The following is a 17620-nucleotide window of genomic DNA, read 5'->3' as shown; positions in this document are numbered from 1 at the left end:
GGTCCCTTCCAACTCTGTTATTTCTGCAAGGGACTTTCTGTAAAGGATAGAAAAGGTGGAGAGCAGGTCTCACAAGAGTAAGTGAGCTGATTTCACCCATCTGTTGGGAAGAGGAGACGAATACCGACCCAGCAGGTTTACCACATTTTCTCCTGCAGGGCTCCTACAAATGTGGGGCGTGCAAGAGTGGCTTTGAAGGGAATCAGATTTCTGGCTGCCGGGCCAAGACCAAGCGCCGTTGCCCCAACGGTCAACCCAGCCCTTGTCATGAGAAAGCAGAGTGCACGGTCGAGCGGGATGGGGCTGTCCTCTGCAAGGTGAGTTGGAAGCTTTCCATGGCTCACCGCCTTCCCAAACAGTCCCAAGATTTGCAAAACGGATGTTGAAGCTTCTCGTTTGCGAGAACGGTGGGAAGGCCCTGCGTTTGCTGAACTGCTCAGAACCTGTTTTTGGCTCAACACTGAGGAACACTCAGCCTGCCTGGTACGGAGTGCCTTTGGGTGGAGAAGCTGTCAAATTCCAGACAGATTCCATTTGTAGAGCGGGAAAGGGCTGCGTAGTTACAGTACTTATTTTGGGAAAAGAAGAACGTTGAAGCCGCTAGCAAAGGAAGAACAAAGCTGTTGACCAAGGCAGATTTAAGGTGAAACACGTTCCTGGACTCTTGTTAGAAGTAGAGGCTAATCCAGGACAGTGGAGCCCTTGGTGCTTGCTGAGCTTGGTCGTTTTCTTGCAGATGTTTCATTACCCAACCAGGTAACATGACCGGTGCTACATGTTACCTACTAAGCAATGAAATCCAATGTTTTCTGGACAAAAGCAACCAAGCTCCGAGAGCACCAAGGACTCTACAGTTCAACCCTGAACTACAAATATTCTCTTCTATTGATAATTCAGGACTTGATCGGGTTATTGTTCCCAGGTGACGGTGAGAGTGATGAGGATTTGAATTCGGCTCTCCTTCCCTGGCAGGAATGTCCCGTATCTGGGTCTGTCTCAATTCGGAGCCAATTTTTTTTTCTTTTGTTTTTCTCTTGGGAGATGGTGGCAAGGATGGGCATTCACGATTCCTTCTGCTTCTAGTGCATTGTCGGGTGGGCTGGAAATGGCTACATTTGTGGAAGAGATACAGACATTGATGGGTTTCCAGATGAGCAGCTTCGTTGCAATGATGAAAAGTGTCAGAAGGTAAGAGACCTCCTTTGAGTTTGGGACCTCAGCCCATGGGCTGAAGCACTTCTGGTTTCATCTGCTTCTCCTGCTGTGGTGGGAGTAAAAAAAAAAGATGCCAAGACCCTAGAACAGGGGTGTCAAACTCAATTTCATTGAGGGCCGCATCAGCATTGTGGTTGCCCTCAGGGAGCCGGGTGGGTGTGGCCTACTGGGTGAGCATGGCTAGAGTGCGTATGGCCTACTGGGTGGGCGTGGCCAGCTCTACATAGTTTGCATCAAGGGTGCCTATGGGGGCCTGGGCAGGAGTGGGACAGATCTGAGGGTCTCTGGCAGAAGGAGGGTCTCTGGGCCAGGGCCAAGGCAGTGGGGGCCATTCCCTCACTGTTTCCAGGATGGCTTCGCAGGCCGCATGAAACCACTTCGCAGGTCGGATCTGGGCCCCGGGACTTGTGTTTGACATGTCTGCCCTAGAAAGAGTGCAGAGAAGTGCAACAAGGATCTGGAGGCCAAATCATATGATGAATGGTGGAGGAAACCAAATATGTCTCAGTGTCTCTCAACCTTGGCAACTTGAAGATACTGGCTGTGGGAATTCTGGGAGTTGAAGTCCACCCGTCTTCAAGCTGACCCAGTTGAGAAACACTGCCCTAACCTACCTAAGCGAAGAATCAGCAGGGCATGATAGCTATCTTCCAATACTGGAGAGGTTATCACAGAGAAGAGAGGATTGATTTATTGTCCAAAGAGCCAGAGGGCAGGACGAGAAGCAGTGGGTGGAAGCTTGTTAAGGACAGACCCAGCTAAAAGTAAAAAAGAAATTTTCTGACAGCCAGAGCAATTAATCAATGGAATAGCTTGTCGCCAGAACTGTGGGTGCTCCATCACTGGAAGTTTTCAAAAATATTTGAATTTGACCAGGATGTTATAAGGTCTCCTTACCTGAACACGGGGTTGGACTCAGTCGTGGGATTCAGAGGGTTTGCACCAGTTCGGCACAACCAGTAGCTAATTTTTTATTGCCCAGGCCCAGTATGGAAGCGGCATTCACACAGAGAACCGGTTGTTCACACAGTTGAATCCCATCACTGGTTGGACTAGAATGGGTAGGCAACCCCGGCTCTTTTATGACTCATGGACTTCAACTCCCAGAATTCCTGAGTCAGCATAGCTGACTCAGGAATTCTGGGAGTTGAAGTCCATGAGTCATAAAAGAGCCGGGGTTGCCTACCCCTGGACTAGAAGACTTCCAAGGCCTCTTCCAGTCTTAGGATTCAATGTTCTATCAGTGAAGCCCCGTCCAAGGCAGGGGAGTAAGTGTAGGAGTGCGTGTGCTATTTCAATAGTGTCATCTCTGCTATTTTGGGATGGGGGAGAAAAGTCACAGAAACACTGACATTATGGAGACAAACACAGACATAGAAGCATCAGCCTAAAGTTTTTCTGTGATCAGAATTTCCCACAACCAACCAAACCGGTTGTTAAGTTAGCCGTGCTCAATTTTACGACCTCTTTTGCCATAGTCGGTAAGTGAATCACTGCAGTTGTTAAGCAAATCACATAATAATTAAGCAAATCTGGTCTTCCCCCACTGACATTTGCTTGTTAGATGCCAGCTGGGAAGTGGCAAATAGCTGATCACATGACCCCAGGATGCTGCAATCATTGTAAATTCAGGCTGGTTGCCGAGCACTTCCGATTTTGATCATGTGAATTGGGGGAACGATGCAATGGTTGTAAGTGTGAGGACCTGTTGTAAGTCCCTTTTTTACAGTGCTGTTGTAATTCTGATGGTCACTAAATGAATGGTTGTAGGTCAAGAACTACTTGTATACATTAATGACCCATTTCCAACAACAAAGCAATTTTATTCAGTTCTTCTTAAACATTCTTACAGGAATTCAGTGTGCACAAAACAGAATGATTTATTGTGACTAAACTCATGTAACCCCCCCTGGAAATTAATTTCACATGGCTTAAGCAACACTCTGCCTGTTTTATCAAGATAAACGTCCAAATCCCCATTCTGGAGATCATGTAAATAACTCGTAGTCTTGTCTTCAGTTTCTTTAATCTTTTTATATGAAAAATTTACTGGCTATAATTAATTCCGCCAACACCTCTAACTGCAGCAATAACATCTGGAGCAAATAGACCAAATGACAAATGTTCAATAAACTTCCAAGAAAATATTCTGAGGTAAATCAACCTTTTTTTAGTTCTGCACAGGCCTTTCTTTGGAAGTGAGTTAATTCAAAATAATAAAACTCCAAGAGGCCCAGTTTACTGCTACCACTTTCCCACAGAGGTAAACACCATTTTAAAACTGAAATTGTCTTGGGATATAACTGTTCACAAATAAACAGGTTACAGTTATAACTATGACCAAATAATTTCCATGCAATCGAGGCATCCCAATATTTATTAGCATTTAAGTGGGGTCAGAAGCCTTGAGTTGAAAACAGAGCTGAGTTGTGAAGTTTGTTATTTCAGCCAGCAAGTAAAGCTGGGATAAACTTCATGATTACTGAAAGTGTGGAAAATTAAATCCACCTTTCTCAATTCATACTTGTAATTGGAAATGAAAATTTTGCAGGATGTCTTTGCCAATTAAAAATGCACTCAATATCCTATACATTTGTTAAAATCAATACGATGGAAAGATTAATCCATAACAGCGATTGAGCTGAATTCACCTTAACTACATTTCTCTTAAACCAAATACTCCGAGAATTGTAAGTCACCTTTATAAATCAGTGTTTTTCAAACTTGGCAACTTTAAGATGTGTGGACTTCAACTCCCAGAATTCCCCTGTCAGCAAAGTCAGGATGGAGGCCATGTCAGTGAGATTGAGGCTCTGTGATTATTATTATTATTATTATTTATTGGATTTATATACCGCCCCTCTCCGAAGGGACTCGGGGCGGTGTACAGGGCAATTAAAACACTATAAATAACACATAAGGTATAGAAATTAAAACAGAATTAAATCAAAGCCCTAAACAATACACAGTTTAAAATTATTTTTTTTAAAATTTAAAAGTAAAACCCCAATCCCTCAGTCCAGTCCAAGTTCAAATAGCCAGGTCTTCAGGTCGTGGCGAAACGAGCGAAGGTTGGGAGCCATCCGGAGCTCAACCGGAAGCCGATTCCCTCCCCCACAAAAAAGGACTTTGATTACACTGTTGTGCCTGCCATTTTGACTCTTTTGACCACATCTTGAAGATACTCATAGAACTGCATTTCTTTGATGTATTTTGGGGAATTGGGGTGTGTTTTTTTAAAAAAAAATCAAATTATTGGACTCAGTAAACCTCTGAGATCCGACTGGTGTGGTGCAGAAGTCACAGGAAAAAAATAAATACTTTAATTCAAAAAATAAATAACTTAATTTTCTTGGCACACACAGACCAACATAGTTCAAATCTAATAACCGAGAAACTATTTTGCCAAGTAGTTCAAAGTCAGCATCAGGGAAATTGTATCTTGCATGACGGCTGGCACTGTCAGACTAAGAGGAAATCTCTCCCAAAAAAATTGGCCTAGTGGTTAAGGCAACAGAAGTCAGGAGACTTGTGAGTTCTAGTCCCACTTTAGGCATAAAAACCGGCTGGGTGATTTGGGGCCAATCACCAGGAGATGGTGAGTTCTAGTCCCTCCCTAAGCATGAAAGCAGGTTGGGTGACTTCAGCCAATCACCAGGAGATGGCGAGTTCTAGTCCCTCCCTAAGCATGAAAGCCGGCTGGGTGACTTCAGGCCAATCACCAGGAGATGGTGAGTTCTAGTCCCGCTTTAGGCATGAAAGCTGGCTGGGTGACTTTGAGCCACTCACTCTCTCAGTCCAACCCACCTCAAAGGGTTGTTGTGAGGAAAATAAAGGGAGAAGCAGTATTGAGTTTCTTCACAGCCTTGAGTTAATTATAAACAAAATAAAGGTGGGATACAATGGTGTTTTTTTTAAGTGACGTTTCCTCTTTTTTGGTCCTTCAGGATAACTGTGTGACGGTTCCCAACTCCGGCCAAGAAGATGCTGACAGGGATGGGATTGGTGATGCCTGTGACAATGATGCTGATGGAGATGGGATAAACAACTCAGAGGTTAGAACTCCTCCTGGCAGGGACCAATGATCTTCAGCCTGTTTCCCTCCTGTATTTCCTAAGACCAAAGAATCCTTGTTCTAACTCCAAGGAGATCCAATCAAACATTATATCAGGACTATCCAATTTTGGTGACTTTAAGACGTGTGGACTTCCACTCCAAGAATTCCCTAGCCAGCTATGCTGGCTGGGGAATTCTGGGAGTGGAAGTCCACACGTCTTAAAGTTGCCATGATTGGACACCCCTGCACTGTAGCTTATATGATGCCTAAAGAGAACATCCGCAGTTTGGGAACAGGATGTTCACTACTTCAGCTTGAGATTTCTCCAACTTATCCTGCTTGCCAGCTTTCCTTGAAACATCTCCCTGTTTATTGCAGGGAAAAACCAATATCTCAACAAGCAGGCTTTGTCGGTCGCTCCATTTTTTTTTTGCAAAGCTGCGCTGTTTTTCTCATTTCTTTCTTTGACGTACGAATCCTTCCCCCTGCAGGACAACTGTGTATTTGTGCCCAATGTGAACCAGCAAAACACAGACCAAGACAACTTTGGGGATGCTTGTGACAACTGCCGAAATATCAAGAACAACGACCAATGGGACAGTGATGGCGACGGATGGGGAGATCTGTGTGACAACGACATGGATGGGGACCGTGAGTTTGGGCTGGGCTCAGAAAGCAGGCCGATTTAAAATATATGTATTTTCTCCAGAGCAAGATCACTAGTCTGTGAAACCAGTATTTCACGCTTTGTTGAAGATGCAGGTAGTCCTCGACTTACGGTCACGATGGAACCTGGCAACTATGGTTGTAAAGTGGGTCACCACGTGACTGGACCCAATTTTAGGTTCTTTTTTTTGTGGCAGCTGTTACGTGAACCCTGCAGTCATTAAGAAAACCCATTGTTTATTATGGGGCGTTTCCCCCCCAAAACCCATAAATGTCATAAATCATTGACATGTGACTGGTAAATGCAGAATGGTTACTGGACACCCCAATGTGGTCATATGACTATGGGGGTGGGGGTGGGAAAAACAAACATTGGAATTTCAGAACCAGGTCATCAGTAGCTTTTGGGGGTCCATCAGCACTTTGAATGATCACTAGAGGTTTCTTTTAATGAAGAGCAAACTAAAAATAGTATGTATCATATTTTTTAGTTTGTTCTTTATTAAAATAAACTTCTTAAATATATTTATTTATTTATTGAATTTGTATACTGCCCTATTCCCGTAGGACTCAGGGCGGTTTACAGGGCAGTTAAAAACCATAAAATACAAAAATTAAAATCAATTAAAACAATTAATTAAACTCAAGCCCCAAAAGTAAATCTAAAACCCAATTAAAATTAAAAACCCCTCACTCTGGGCCAAACAGCTCGAAGAGCCAAGTTTTCAGGTCCCAGCGAAATGAGCGAAGGACGGGGGCAGTCCTACGTTCCGTAGGTAGTTGGTTCCACAGGGCAGGCGCACCCACAGAGAACGCCCTTCCCCTGGGAATGACCCATCGGCATTCATTAACCAGCGGTACCCTGAGAAGGCCCTCCCTGTGGGAGCACACAGGACGATGGGAGGATGATGCCGGCAGCAGGTGTTCCCTTAGATAGTCCGGACCCAAGCCATTTAGGGCTTTATAGGTCATTACCAGCACCTTGAATCTCACCCGGAGGGCAACCGGAAGCCAATGCAGCTCACGGAGAAGAGGCGTTACACGGGAGTATCGGGAAGCTCCCATCACAACTCCATTCCATGATCCACATAATCTGGCAAGTGTGATGTTAGGGTGACACCCCCCCACACACACAAATTTCCCAGCCTTGTCACAACTGAGGCTTAGGAGTAGAGACCCCATTTGCCCAGCAACTCCCCACATTCTTTGCTTCTTATGGTTGCTGTTTCACTCTTTTCTCTCCAGAAATTAAAAATATCATGGACAACTGTGTGAGGATCTCTAACGCAGACCAAAAGGACACCGATGGGGATGGAGTTGGAGATGTTTGTGACAGCTGCCCCTTCATCAGTAACCCAGATCAGGTGAGACATTGGCTTGGATTCATGCAGTATGCTAATTTAGTCTTTTAATGACCCAAAAGACTGCAATTGCTAAGGATAATAGCAACAGCATTTAGACCAGGGGTCTTCAAACTTGGCCCTTTTATGACTTGTGGACTTCAACTCCCAGAATTCCTCAGCCAGCATGCCTGGCTGAGGAATTCTGGGAGTTAAAGTCCACAAGTCATAAAAGGGCCAAGTTTGAAGACCCCTGATCTAGCCCATTATAGGTAGTCCTAAACTAATGATTATAATTGAGCCCCAAATTTCTGTTGCTAAGTGAGACAGTTGTTAAGTGAGTTTTGCCCCATTTTATGACCGTTCTTCCCACAGTTGTTAACTGAATCACTGCAGCTGTTAAGTTAGTGACATGGTGGTTAAGTGAATCTGGTTTCCCCATTGACTTTGCTTGTCAGAAAGTCACAAAAGGGGATCACATGACCCTGGGACACCACAACCGTCATAAATATGAGCCAGTTGCCAAGTGTCCGAATTTTGATCATGTGACCATGAGGTTGCTGCAACATGTCATAAGTCACTTTTTTGATCATTGTTTCTTGCTCGGGACACCCAATACAGATGATTTTTGACTTACAACCATTTGTTTAGTGACCACTTGATCCAGAGGGTGAAATGGGGTCTCTGCTCTTAAATCTCAGTTGTGAAAAAGCTAGGAAATTTTGGGAGGACACCCCAACATCACACTTGCCAAATTATATGTCTCGTGGCATGGATACATTTGTCACATTTTAAATTTGTTGTAACATTGAGTGGTCACTAAACAAATGGTTGTAACTTGAAGACCACCGAGCAATATGTTGTGATTCAGGGTCAGCCTGTGGGTTTGGCAGTTGGGTCGGACGACTCAGAGGAGGAGGGGGGTGTTGAAGAGCTTGCTGAGGGGGTTGGAGAGCTTGCTGAGAGCCCTCAGCCAGGCCCCTCCCACCTGGTCACGACGCAGACACAGCTGTGTGAGCCTGACAGCGTGGATGAAGATGACCCACAGCTGGCCCTGTTCAAGGACGCCCGATGCAGGAGGCAGTCAATCAGGAGTAAACAGAGGAAGGCAATGGGGCACCTCGGAAGGAGGCAGAGAGAAGCCACGCCCTGAACTGTATAAAAGGGGAATGCGTGGGAGGGCTGGTTTGCTGAAGGCAACCGCATGAATAGCTCCTGTTTCATGGTTCGTGTCTTGTTTGCTTTTGTATCCATAAATTTGGTAGGCTTAGTTCCAGCCTCTTGCCTTCTTGTAAAAGGGGTTGTCCCTGCCTTTTCTGCAGGGCCGATAGCAGGCTGGTACAGAACACAATAATCATTGTCCAAGATCTTGAACAGACAGCAATTTTTCCCAGCTTTTTTCCCCTAAGAAATTTTTGGAACAGAGGTAACACATTTGATGTACGATAAAAGGTTTACTGCTAAGCTGAGGCCCATCCCAAATTAAATCGGAGTTTGTGAGAAAAGCTGCAGAAAGGTGAATTTTGTAGTAGTTTCTGGAATTACACAATGTCCAGCTAACAGACTGATTCCAAGATCTGTCTTGTCCTTGCAAATCCTTCCAATCAAACTTTCCCTGTTTTAATTGGAATGTCATTAGTCATAATTTGGGATGGTGCCCTGGCTTTTTCATTCTCCTGGGTAAGTAAGCCTGGAAAATCCAGTACAGGATAAAATCTTTAACTTTTGATTGTGGGAAGCCACCTGCTTCAATTTTTTTTGTAAACAACTATAGCTTAAGCAATTCAATAGAAATGTAACTTGAGAAGCGAGGGTAGGTTTATGAATTTGAGACTTTACGGGAAAATTTTTGGAGACAGAGGTGTTGATAGAAGTGGAAAATGTTTTACTCCAAACATTCAAGAATTCCAAGTCTGCATTTGATAAAAGCATCTTAGGGAGGTTTCTAAAGAAAGAGAAATCGAAAAACAATTAAAACTGTTTTCTACTTTTCATTACTTAGAAAGATACTGACCACGATCTTGTTGGGGATCCCTGTGACACCAACCAGGACACGTGAGTTTGAAGAATAGCTGCCTTCATTTCACATGCAGCAAGGTTTTGAGTTTCCGTCTGCGTCCTTGCAAGAACAATTGCTCTATAAATCCCTTCTAGCTGGAAGGAGACAAATCTAAGAGTAGTTAAGTCACACAGAGGTGCTGCAAACAGACTCTTTTGGCAACACATGTTCCACTGTGTTGGGAAGACCTTGACAGCTTTGGTCACCAAATAGGACAGAAAGCTGATATAAGGACCTTTTGTCTATGGAAATTCTCAGTCATGGTAGTGGTCCCCAAAGTGCTTTTTCAAAAGGCAGCTGGACTTTGTTTTTCCTTGAAGATGTTTCGCTTCCCATCCAAGATGTGAAGCGAAACAACTTCAAGGAAAAACAAAGTCCAGCTGCCTTTTGAAAAAGCACCTTTAGGATAATGACCTTCTCTTTCTCCAAAGAGGTGGAGTAAAGGATCCGTGCAAATAATTGCACTGCTATGTCATAGGCAACGAGACCACTTAGTGTTCTCCTAATGTCAAAATCTAGCAAAGCAGTAAGCTAAGCTGATTGGAGAAGAGTGACTCATACCGAGGTGCAATTGGCAGCTTCATTGATGGGCAGGTGGCTTAAGTCTTGGGAGTCTGAAATGAATTCAGACAGGTGCGCCAACAGTAGTTGTTGGGAGCAATTTAGGGCAGGGAGGTCAAACTCGCATCAGGTGACGTGTCAATTGCATCATGTGATGTGTTGCGACTTATCACAACTTTTTTAAAATTGCCGGCAATGGGGTGAGCGCGGCCCACGGCATCCGGCCCACGGGCCGGCACTTTGACACCCCTGATTTAAGGGATAGTGAGCTTGGATAAAGATCTCCCTTTTCTATAATTTTCTTATTTCACTCATCACCCAAACTCTTTTAAGTTTTCTTTTTTTCTCTCTCATTGGCAGAGATGGAGATGGGCATCAGGATTCCCGTGACAATTGTCCTTCGGTGCCCAACAGCTCCCAGCTGGACACTGACCAGGATGGGCTTGGCGATGAGTGTGATGATGATGATGATAATGATGGCATCCCAGATCACAAACCCCCAGGGCCTGACAACTGTCGTTTGGTCCCCAATCCTGGCCAACAGGACACAAATCGTGAGGACACCATGCTTTCTCTCTCATTTTCATCCTTTGTGAGGGATAGATAAATGTCTATGGAGATTCTCAGTCATCCAAGTCATGGTTGTCCCAAAGGTGCTTTTTCAAGAGGCAACTGGACTTTCTTTGTTTTTCTTTGAAGACGTTTCGCTTCTCGTCCAAGAAGCTTCTTCAGATGGACACAAGCAATCCTCCAAGTGGCCTCAAGGACTCTCTGAAAGAATGCAAATTACCAGCTGTCTGCAAGGAATATAAATCCTTCCGCTCCCCACCATCCAATCAGTGCTGAAGAAGCTTCTTGGATGAGAAGCAAAACGTCTTCAAAGAAAATCAAGAAAGGCCAGTTGCCTCTTGAAAAAGCACCTTTGTTCCTTTGCGAAACCTTTGTAAAAGCACAAGCACGGAACACTGGGATAGGTTTTTTTTAAAAAAACAACAGCTTGTGTCAGCAGACTTCCTTAAGAAGTATAGCTGAAGATGTTTGTCAGGTAGAAGCAGGTAGAGAAAGAGGTAAAACTAAATAGAAAGGGAAGCAGGGAGGAACAGAGGATGCTTAAGTTGAGAAACATTTCCCGAGAAATGTTTGATAGATGGTCAACCAGTTGTCGGAAATGAGAGAGGAGGAATCCACCAGTTTATGTAGCAGGCTGTCAGGTCAAAAACAGGAAGTTTCTCCTGACATCTAACCCAAACTTGTCATCTTCTGCTTTTAACCCCACCCTCTGGGGCCATAGAGATGTAAGTCTACACCCTCTTCTTCCCAACAGCCTTTTAGATATTTGAAGCCTGCTATTCTAAGAGGGACGCGGTGGCTCAGTGGGTTAGGACGCTGAGCTTGTCGATCAGAAGGTCGGCAGTTTGGCGGGTCGAATCCCGAGTACTGCGTAACAGAGTGAGCGCCTGCTAATCGTCCCAGCTTCTGCCAACCTAGCAGTTCGAAAGCACGTAAAAATGCAAGTAGAAAAATAGGGACCACTACGGTGGGAAGGTAACAGCGTTCCGTGCGCCTTTGGCGTCTAGTCATGCCGGCCACATGACCACGGAGACGTCCTCGGACAAGCGCTGGCTCTTCGGCTTTGAAATGGAGATGAGCACTGGCCCCTAGAGTCGGAAACAACTAGCACGCATGTGCAGGGGAACCTTTACCTTTTACCTTTATTCTACCTCTCTTTCTGTAGATTAAATACCAATCTTTAACCATTCTGCATAGGCCTTTATTTCCTTCAGCATCTTAGGAGCTCTCCTTTGAAAAATTTGTCAGCCCTTTTTTTTAATTCCGGTGCCAGAACTGGACCTTGTTCTCCAAATGAGGTCCAGCCAAGCCACAAAACAGCCACTTTCCCACAAACTGGACTTTATTTCCTGTTGCACCCCAAGGTAGCACATGTAACTCCCTATTTTGAAAGAGCCTTGGTGGAGCAGTGGGCTAATGCCTCCTTAAGTAACACCAGCTGCCTGCAATTAGTGCAGGTTCGAGTCCCACCAGGCTCAAGGTTGACTCAGCCTTCCATCCTTCCGAGGTAGGTAAAATGAGGACCCAGATTGTTGGGGGCAATTAAGCTGACTTTGTAATAATGCCGCTTGGGGGTGTGTGTGAAAGCCCTAATAAGCAGGCATATACATAGAATGAAGGCTACTGCTAAGCTTGTAAGCCGCCCTGAGTCTTCGGAGAAGGGCGGGATATAAATGGAATTAAAATAAAATAAAAAAATAAAATTTTCATTTCTTCTAGTCTTCACACACACACAGAGAAAAATGAGATGTAACATAGATGGAGCATATATATTTGCACCAGTTCTATTTTGAGGAAGGAGGGAAATTTCTAAGATTTGTGTAATGAGAGCTGAAAGCAAGCCATTGCAAATCTCCCCCAAAAAAGACTTTGATCTGGACTTAATGCACTGCATGACTGTAAAGATGCAGTTTTAGGCTGGTGTGTGGTGCGTATGACCCTAATTCTGCCTTTGAACCCAGGGCAATTTTAGGAAGTTGATTCCCCACTTCCTCTTCTGCAGGAGATGGTGTCGGAGATGCTTGTCAAAATGACTTTGATAGCGACAAGGTGATTGACCAGATTGATGTTTGCCCTGAAAACGCTCAGGTGACGCTGACTGACTTCCGGGCCTTTCAAACCGTCGTGTTGGATCCTGAAGGTGATGCCCAGATAGATCCCAACTGGATTGTCCTCAACCAGGTTAGCTATCAGCTTTGAGGTTGCTTAGTGATTTCTTGATGTGCTTGTTCTTGGGCCCCCATTATGCTTTGCATGATTGAAAACTCTTCCGGTCCTGAAGAAAGATTGCGTTGCTCTCAAATGTTTGCATAAAAGGCGAGTCTAATTCTTCTAGTCTTACACATATTGGAGGCATCTCCCTCCAACGAAGACCTCACAAGAAGTGGTACCAAGATGTTGACAGGTGTACTTTCCAGCCAGCACAGCCAACCGAGAGGTTGACAAGGCATTACTGCCAACCATATGACTGGGAATTCTGGGAACTGAAGTCTAATTTGTCTGGAACAGCTTCAGATTGGGAAAGGATAGATTTCTGCGATGGAAAATACTATTGATTGGAGGAGCTTTATATCCTGCTCTGGTCTGGGATATCACATACCTTCTTGGGTGAAGATGATTCAAGGCTGCTGGGGTGAAGTCTTGGGTGCAAGAACACTGGTCTGTTCTTCATCCAGTTAACCATAAAGGAGAAAGCCAGGGTCTGGTCCGGGGCAGTTCTGTTCCCAACTATTTTGGGACAACTGCCTCCTTTTACAACTCTTCTACTCTTCTCCAAGTAAATCAAGTTGGGGAGGAACAGAAGAGAAATGTAGCCTCATCCAGCTAAAACTGTTTTTCTCAACCATGGCTACTTTTAAGATATATGGATTTCAACTCCCAGAATTCCCCAGCCAGCATTTGAAAAAGGCCACAAGTAGATGGGCTAACAGTGTGTGTCTTGTTCAAAAAAAACTACAGGTAACATTCGGTGAATAAAAATATTTTTGTAACATCTCCCCAATGATCGCTTTGTCGATCAGCAAAAATCCCATTTTGCTCTTTTGTCATTTCCTGAAAATACTCACCTGTTTTCAAAATTTCAGATGGGTGGTTGGAATCTCCTGATCCATAGCATTAAAAAAAAGAAAATTCTTATTTTTGCAGGGCATGGAAATTGTGCAGACCATGAACAGTGACCCAGGTTTGGCTGTGGGTAAGTTTAAGCTCTGAAAGAAAGCAAACACTTGCAACACACACTCAAATATACAGGTAGTCCTGGACTTACAACTGCAATTGATCCCAAAGTTTCTGTGGTTAAGCAAGACAGTAATTGAGTTTTGCCCCATTTTATGACCTTTCTTGCCACAGCTGTTAAGCGAATCACTTACATCAGTAACACAGCTGTTAAGTGAATCTGGCTTCCTTCTTGATTTTGCTTCTCAGAAGGTTGCAAAAGGTGATCACATGACCCTGAGACACTGAAACTGTCGTAAATATGAGCCAGTTGCCAAGCGTCGGAATTTTGATCACATGACCACGGGGATGCTGCAAGGATCGCAAGTGTGAAAAATGGTCATAAGCCATTCTTTTCAGGGCAGTTTTAACTTCAAATATTCATTAAACAAATGGTTGTGTCGGAGATGACCAGGCTGAGCCAGAGGGAGGGGTCAAGCATGTCATTAGTCTCAAGTCCCTTTGTGCCCACAAGAAAGCTAAATCCAGCCTACCTTGAATTTCATTGACTCTTCTGCCAATTTGCTTTGACCGTTAGTAGTTCAGATTCTTGTAGAGTGTAAGCTTGCAAATAAACCCTTATATTCATTCAAACTACTTGGATGTCCTGATTTTCCACACATGTTGTTGTTGTTAGCTGCGAAGTCGTGTCCGACCCATCGCGACCCTATGGACAATGTTCCTCCAGGCCTTCCTGTCCTCTACCATCTTCTGGAGTCCATTTAAGCTCACGCCTACAGCTTCAGTGACTCCATCCAGCCACCTCATTCTCTGTCGTCCCCTTCTTCTATTGCCCTCGATCTTTCCCAGCATTAGGCTCTTCTCCAGTGAGTCCTTCCTTCTCATTAGGTGGCCAAAGTATTTGAGTTTTAGCTTCAGGATCTGGCCTTCTAAAGAGCAGTCAGGGTTTATCTCCTCTAGGACTGACCGGTTTGATCGCCTTGCAGTCCAAGGGACTCGCAGGAGTCTTCTCCAGCACCATAGTTCAAAGGCCTCAATTCTTTGGCGCTCAGCCTTTCTTATGGTCCAACTTTCACTGCCATACATTGCAACTGGGAAGACCATAGCCTTGACTATACGCACTTTTGTTGACAGGGTGATGTCTCTGCTTTTTAGTGTGCTGTCTAGATTTGCCATGGCTTTCCTCCCCAGGAGCAAGCGTCTTTTAATTTCTTGGCTACAGTCCCCATCTGCAGTGATCTTGGAGCCCAGGAAAATAAAATCTGTCACTACCTCCATTTCTTCCCCATCTATTTGCCAGGAATTGAGAGGGCCAGATGCCATGATCTTGGTTTTCTTAATGTTAAGTTTCAACCCAAGTTTTGCACTCTCCTTCTTCACCCGCAACAAGAGGCTCTTTAGTTCTTCTTCACTTTCTGCCATTAGAGTGGTATCATCTGCGTATCTTAGGTTGTTGATATTTCTTCCGGCAATCTTAATTCCAACTTTTGATTCATCTAGCCCTGCCTTTCTCATGATGTGCTCTGCATATAAGTTAAATAGGCAGGGTGACAGTATACAGCCTTGCCGGACTCCTTTCCCAATTTTGAACCAATCAGTGGTTCCACACATGACAAGCTGTAAATCGAGAACCGCCTGCGCATAAATCCATCATCAGGAATAATTAAATTTTATTGCAGCCCTTAGTGTCTTTAACTTAAATAAATAATAAATCAGGCGTAACTGTAGGTTGGTCGGGTTAGTAGAAACATTTTTGTCTACTTTGTAGAATACATCAGGGGTCTTCAAACTTGGCCCTTTTACGACTTGTGGACTTCAATTCCCAGAATTCCTCAGCCAGCATGCCTGGCTGAGAAATTCTGGAAATTGAAGTCCACAAATCATAAAAAGGGCCAAGTCTGAAGACCCCTGGAATACTTATTCTTTGTATAAGGTTAAGCAAAAAGAATGCTTAAGGAACTCTGGGATTTGAAGTCCACAGGTCGTAGAGTTGCCATAGTTACCCACCCCTGCCCTTGAAGGGCTGAAAGTAGGCTGAGGAAATACATAACCCAGGAAGCAGAACGCAAGGGTAACATACCGGATGCAGAGATGCTCCTTCTTGAGGTCCTCAGGCTGCAATGTTCACATTTAAAAGGAAGGCCTAAGGAAGGAATTGCAACCCTTCGGGGCCAAGAGTGGTAGATCAGTGCACGGGTTCCCAGTAGAAGGGGGCCAGATCAAAATTTTAAGTTCATCTGGCCTGACTCAGACCAAAGCAAACGTCATTACAGTTTACTTCCATTTGACACAATTCCTTCTTCGGACCCATTACAGTTGACCTGTGATGGTTGTAAACCAATTGTGACAGTTGTGAAGTGGGTCAACCCATGGGATCAACCCAATTTGACAATTTTTGCAGTGGTTGCTAAGTGAACCAATTATTTGCTACGGGGTGTTTTTGCCGAAAACTGGAAATAAATGCCAACTTTTGGTAAAACCATCATAAAACGCGGAGAGGTGACTGCAGGATGCTGCAAACGGCAGTTGGAACTTCAGAACTGGGTTGTAAATACCCCTGAGGATGTCCATCATAATTTTGAATAGTCACTAAGCGATCGGTCATACACTGAGGACTACTCGTAATGACAACTGGGTGAGGATTGTGTGCGTGGCTTGCGGGAAAGCGGCGTACAATCTGAGCTTTGCATCCTCAGATAGCCTCCCAAAACCGTGAACTCTGTTCTGGAGCTTGTGCAAGGAGAGCTAGACTACTAATGCCTCCTTAAGTAACACCAGCTGCCTGCAATTAGTGCAGGTTCGAGTCCCACCAGGCTCAAGGTTGACTCAGCCTTCCATCCTTCCGAGGTAGGTAAAATGAGGACCCAGATTGTTGGGGGCAATTAAGCTGACTTTGTAATAATGCCGCTGGGGGGGGGTGAAAGCCCTAATAAGCAGGCATATACATAGAATGAAGGCTACTGCTAAGCTTGTAAGCCGCCCTGAGTCTTCGGAGAAGGGCGGGATATAAATGGAATATAAAAAAAAAGGCTGCGTCAACAGAATTAACCGTGTTTGAGGAGGCTATTCTCAGCTCCGTTTACTTTAAATGAGGCATGTGCACATCTTGTAAGAAATGTACACACGAACTGCAGAATGGGAAAAGGCAGATGGGAACAAAGAGGCTGCTGCTGATGCCTGTCCATGGGGAAAGCAAGCAAAGATTAAAGTACCTGGGATTATTCTAGCCAAAGAGAGTCGTCTCTTAACATTTAGTTAGAGAGAAAACGTCTCAAGATCGAAACTCCCTAGTTTTCTTCAACAAAGGCAAGAAAGTAGGTAACATCAGAATAAAGACTTGAAAGGGACCTTGGAGGTCTTCTATCTAGTCCAACCCCTTGCTCAAGCAGGCGAACCTATACCATTTCAGACCAATGGCTGCCCAGTCTCTTCTTAAAAACCTGCAATGTTGTAACATTCACAACATCTGGAGGCAAGTCGTTCCACTGATTAATAGTTCTGTCAGGAAATTCCTCCTTAGTTATAGCTTGCTTCTCTCCTTCGTTAGTTTCCATCCATTGCTTCTTGTCCTGCCTTCAGGTGCTTTGGAGAATAGGTTGTCCCCACTCAAATATCATGTCACCCCTAGTTCTTCTCTTCATTAAACTAGACATACCCAGTTCTAGCAACTGTTCCTTTTATGTTTTAGCCTCCAGTCCCCTGATCATCTTTGTTGCTCTTCTCTGCACTCTTTCTAGAGCAGGGGTAGGCAACCTCGGCTTTTATGACTCATGGACTTCAATTCCCAGAAGTTGAAGTCCATGAGTCATAAAAGAGCCGAAGTTGTCTACCCCTGTTCTAGAGTCTCAACATCTTTTTTTGTATCGTGGCGACCAAAACTGGATGCCATATTCCAAGTGTGGCCTTACCAAGGTGTTGTAAAGTGGTATTAACACTTCAGTGGTTCTAAGTGCGAGGACCTGTTGTGAGTCACCTTTC

At 44.5% G+C, this 17620-nt stretch overlaps 1 protein-coding gene across 1 annotated transcript in view; it reads left to right on the top strand.

Annotated features, from left to right (window-relative positions):
• The window catches only part of COMP (cartilage oligomeric matrix protein), a gene marked incomplete at its 5' end in the record, with an annotated part of 38164 nt that overhangs the window by 16416 nt on the left and 4128 nt on the right, over positions 1-17620 (top strand). Inside the window, 9 exons of the mRNA XM_081318769.1 lie at positions 159-317; positions 1084-1188; positions 5163-5270; positions 5764-5923; positions 7184-7302; positions 9281-9333; positions 10259-10452; positions 12471-12649; positions 13613-13661. Of these exons, the coding sequence (XP_081174895.1) occupies positions 159-317; positions 1084-1188; positions 5163-5270; positions 5764-5923; positions 7184-7302; positions 9281-9333; positions 10259-10452; positions 12471-12649; positions 13613-13661 (1126 nt within the window). The remainder of the gene's footprint in view (positions 1-158; positions 318-1083; positions 1189-5162; positions 5271-5763; positions 5924-7183; positions 7303-9280; positions 9334-10258; positions 10453-12470; positions 12650-13612; positions 13662-17620) is intronic.

This window comes from Vipera berus (genome assembly GCF_964194415.1).
Source record: "Vipera berus genome assembly, chromosome: 1".
Classification (NCBI taxonomy): domain Eukaryota; kingdom Metazoa; phylum Chordata; class Lepidosauria; order Squamata; family Viperidae; genus Vipera; species Vipera berus.
Note: the sequence above shows the minus strand (reverse complement) of the source record. Positions and strands in the feature narration are given on the sequence as shown.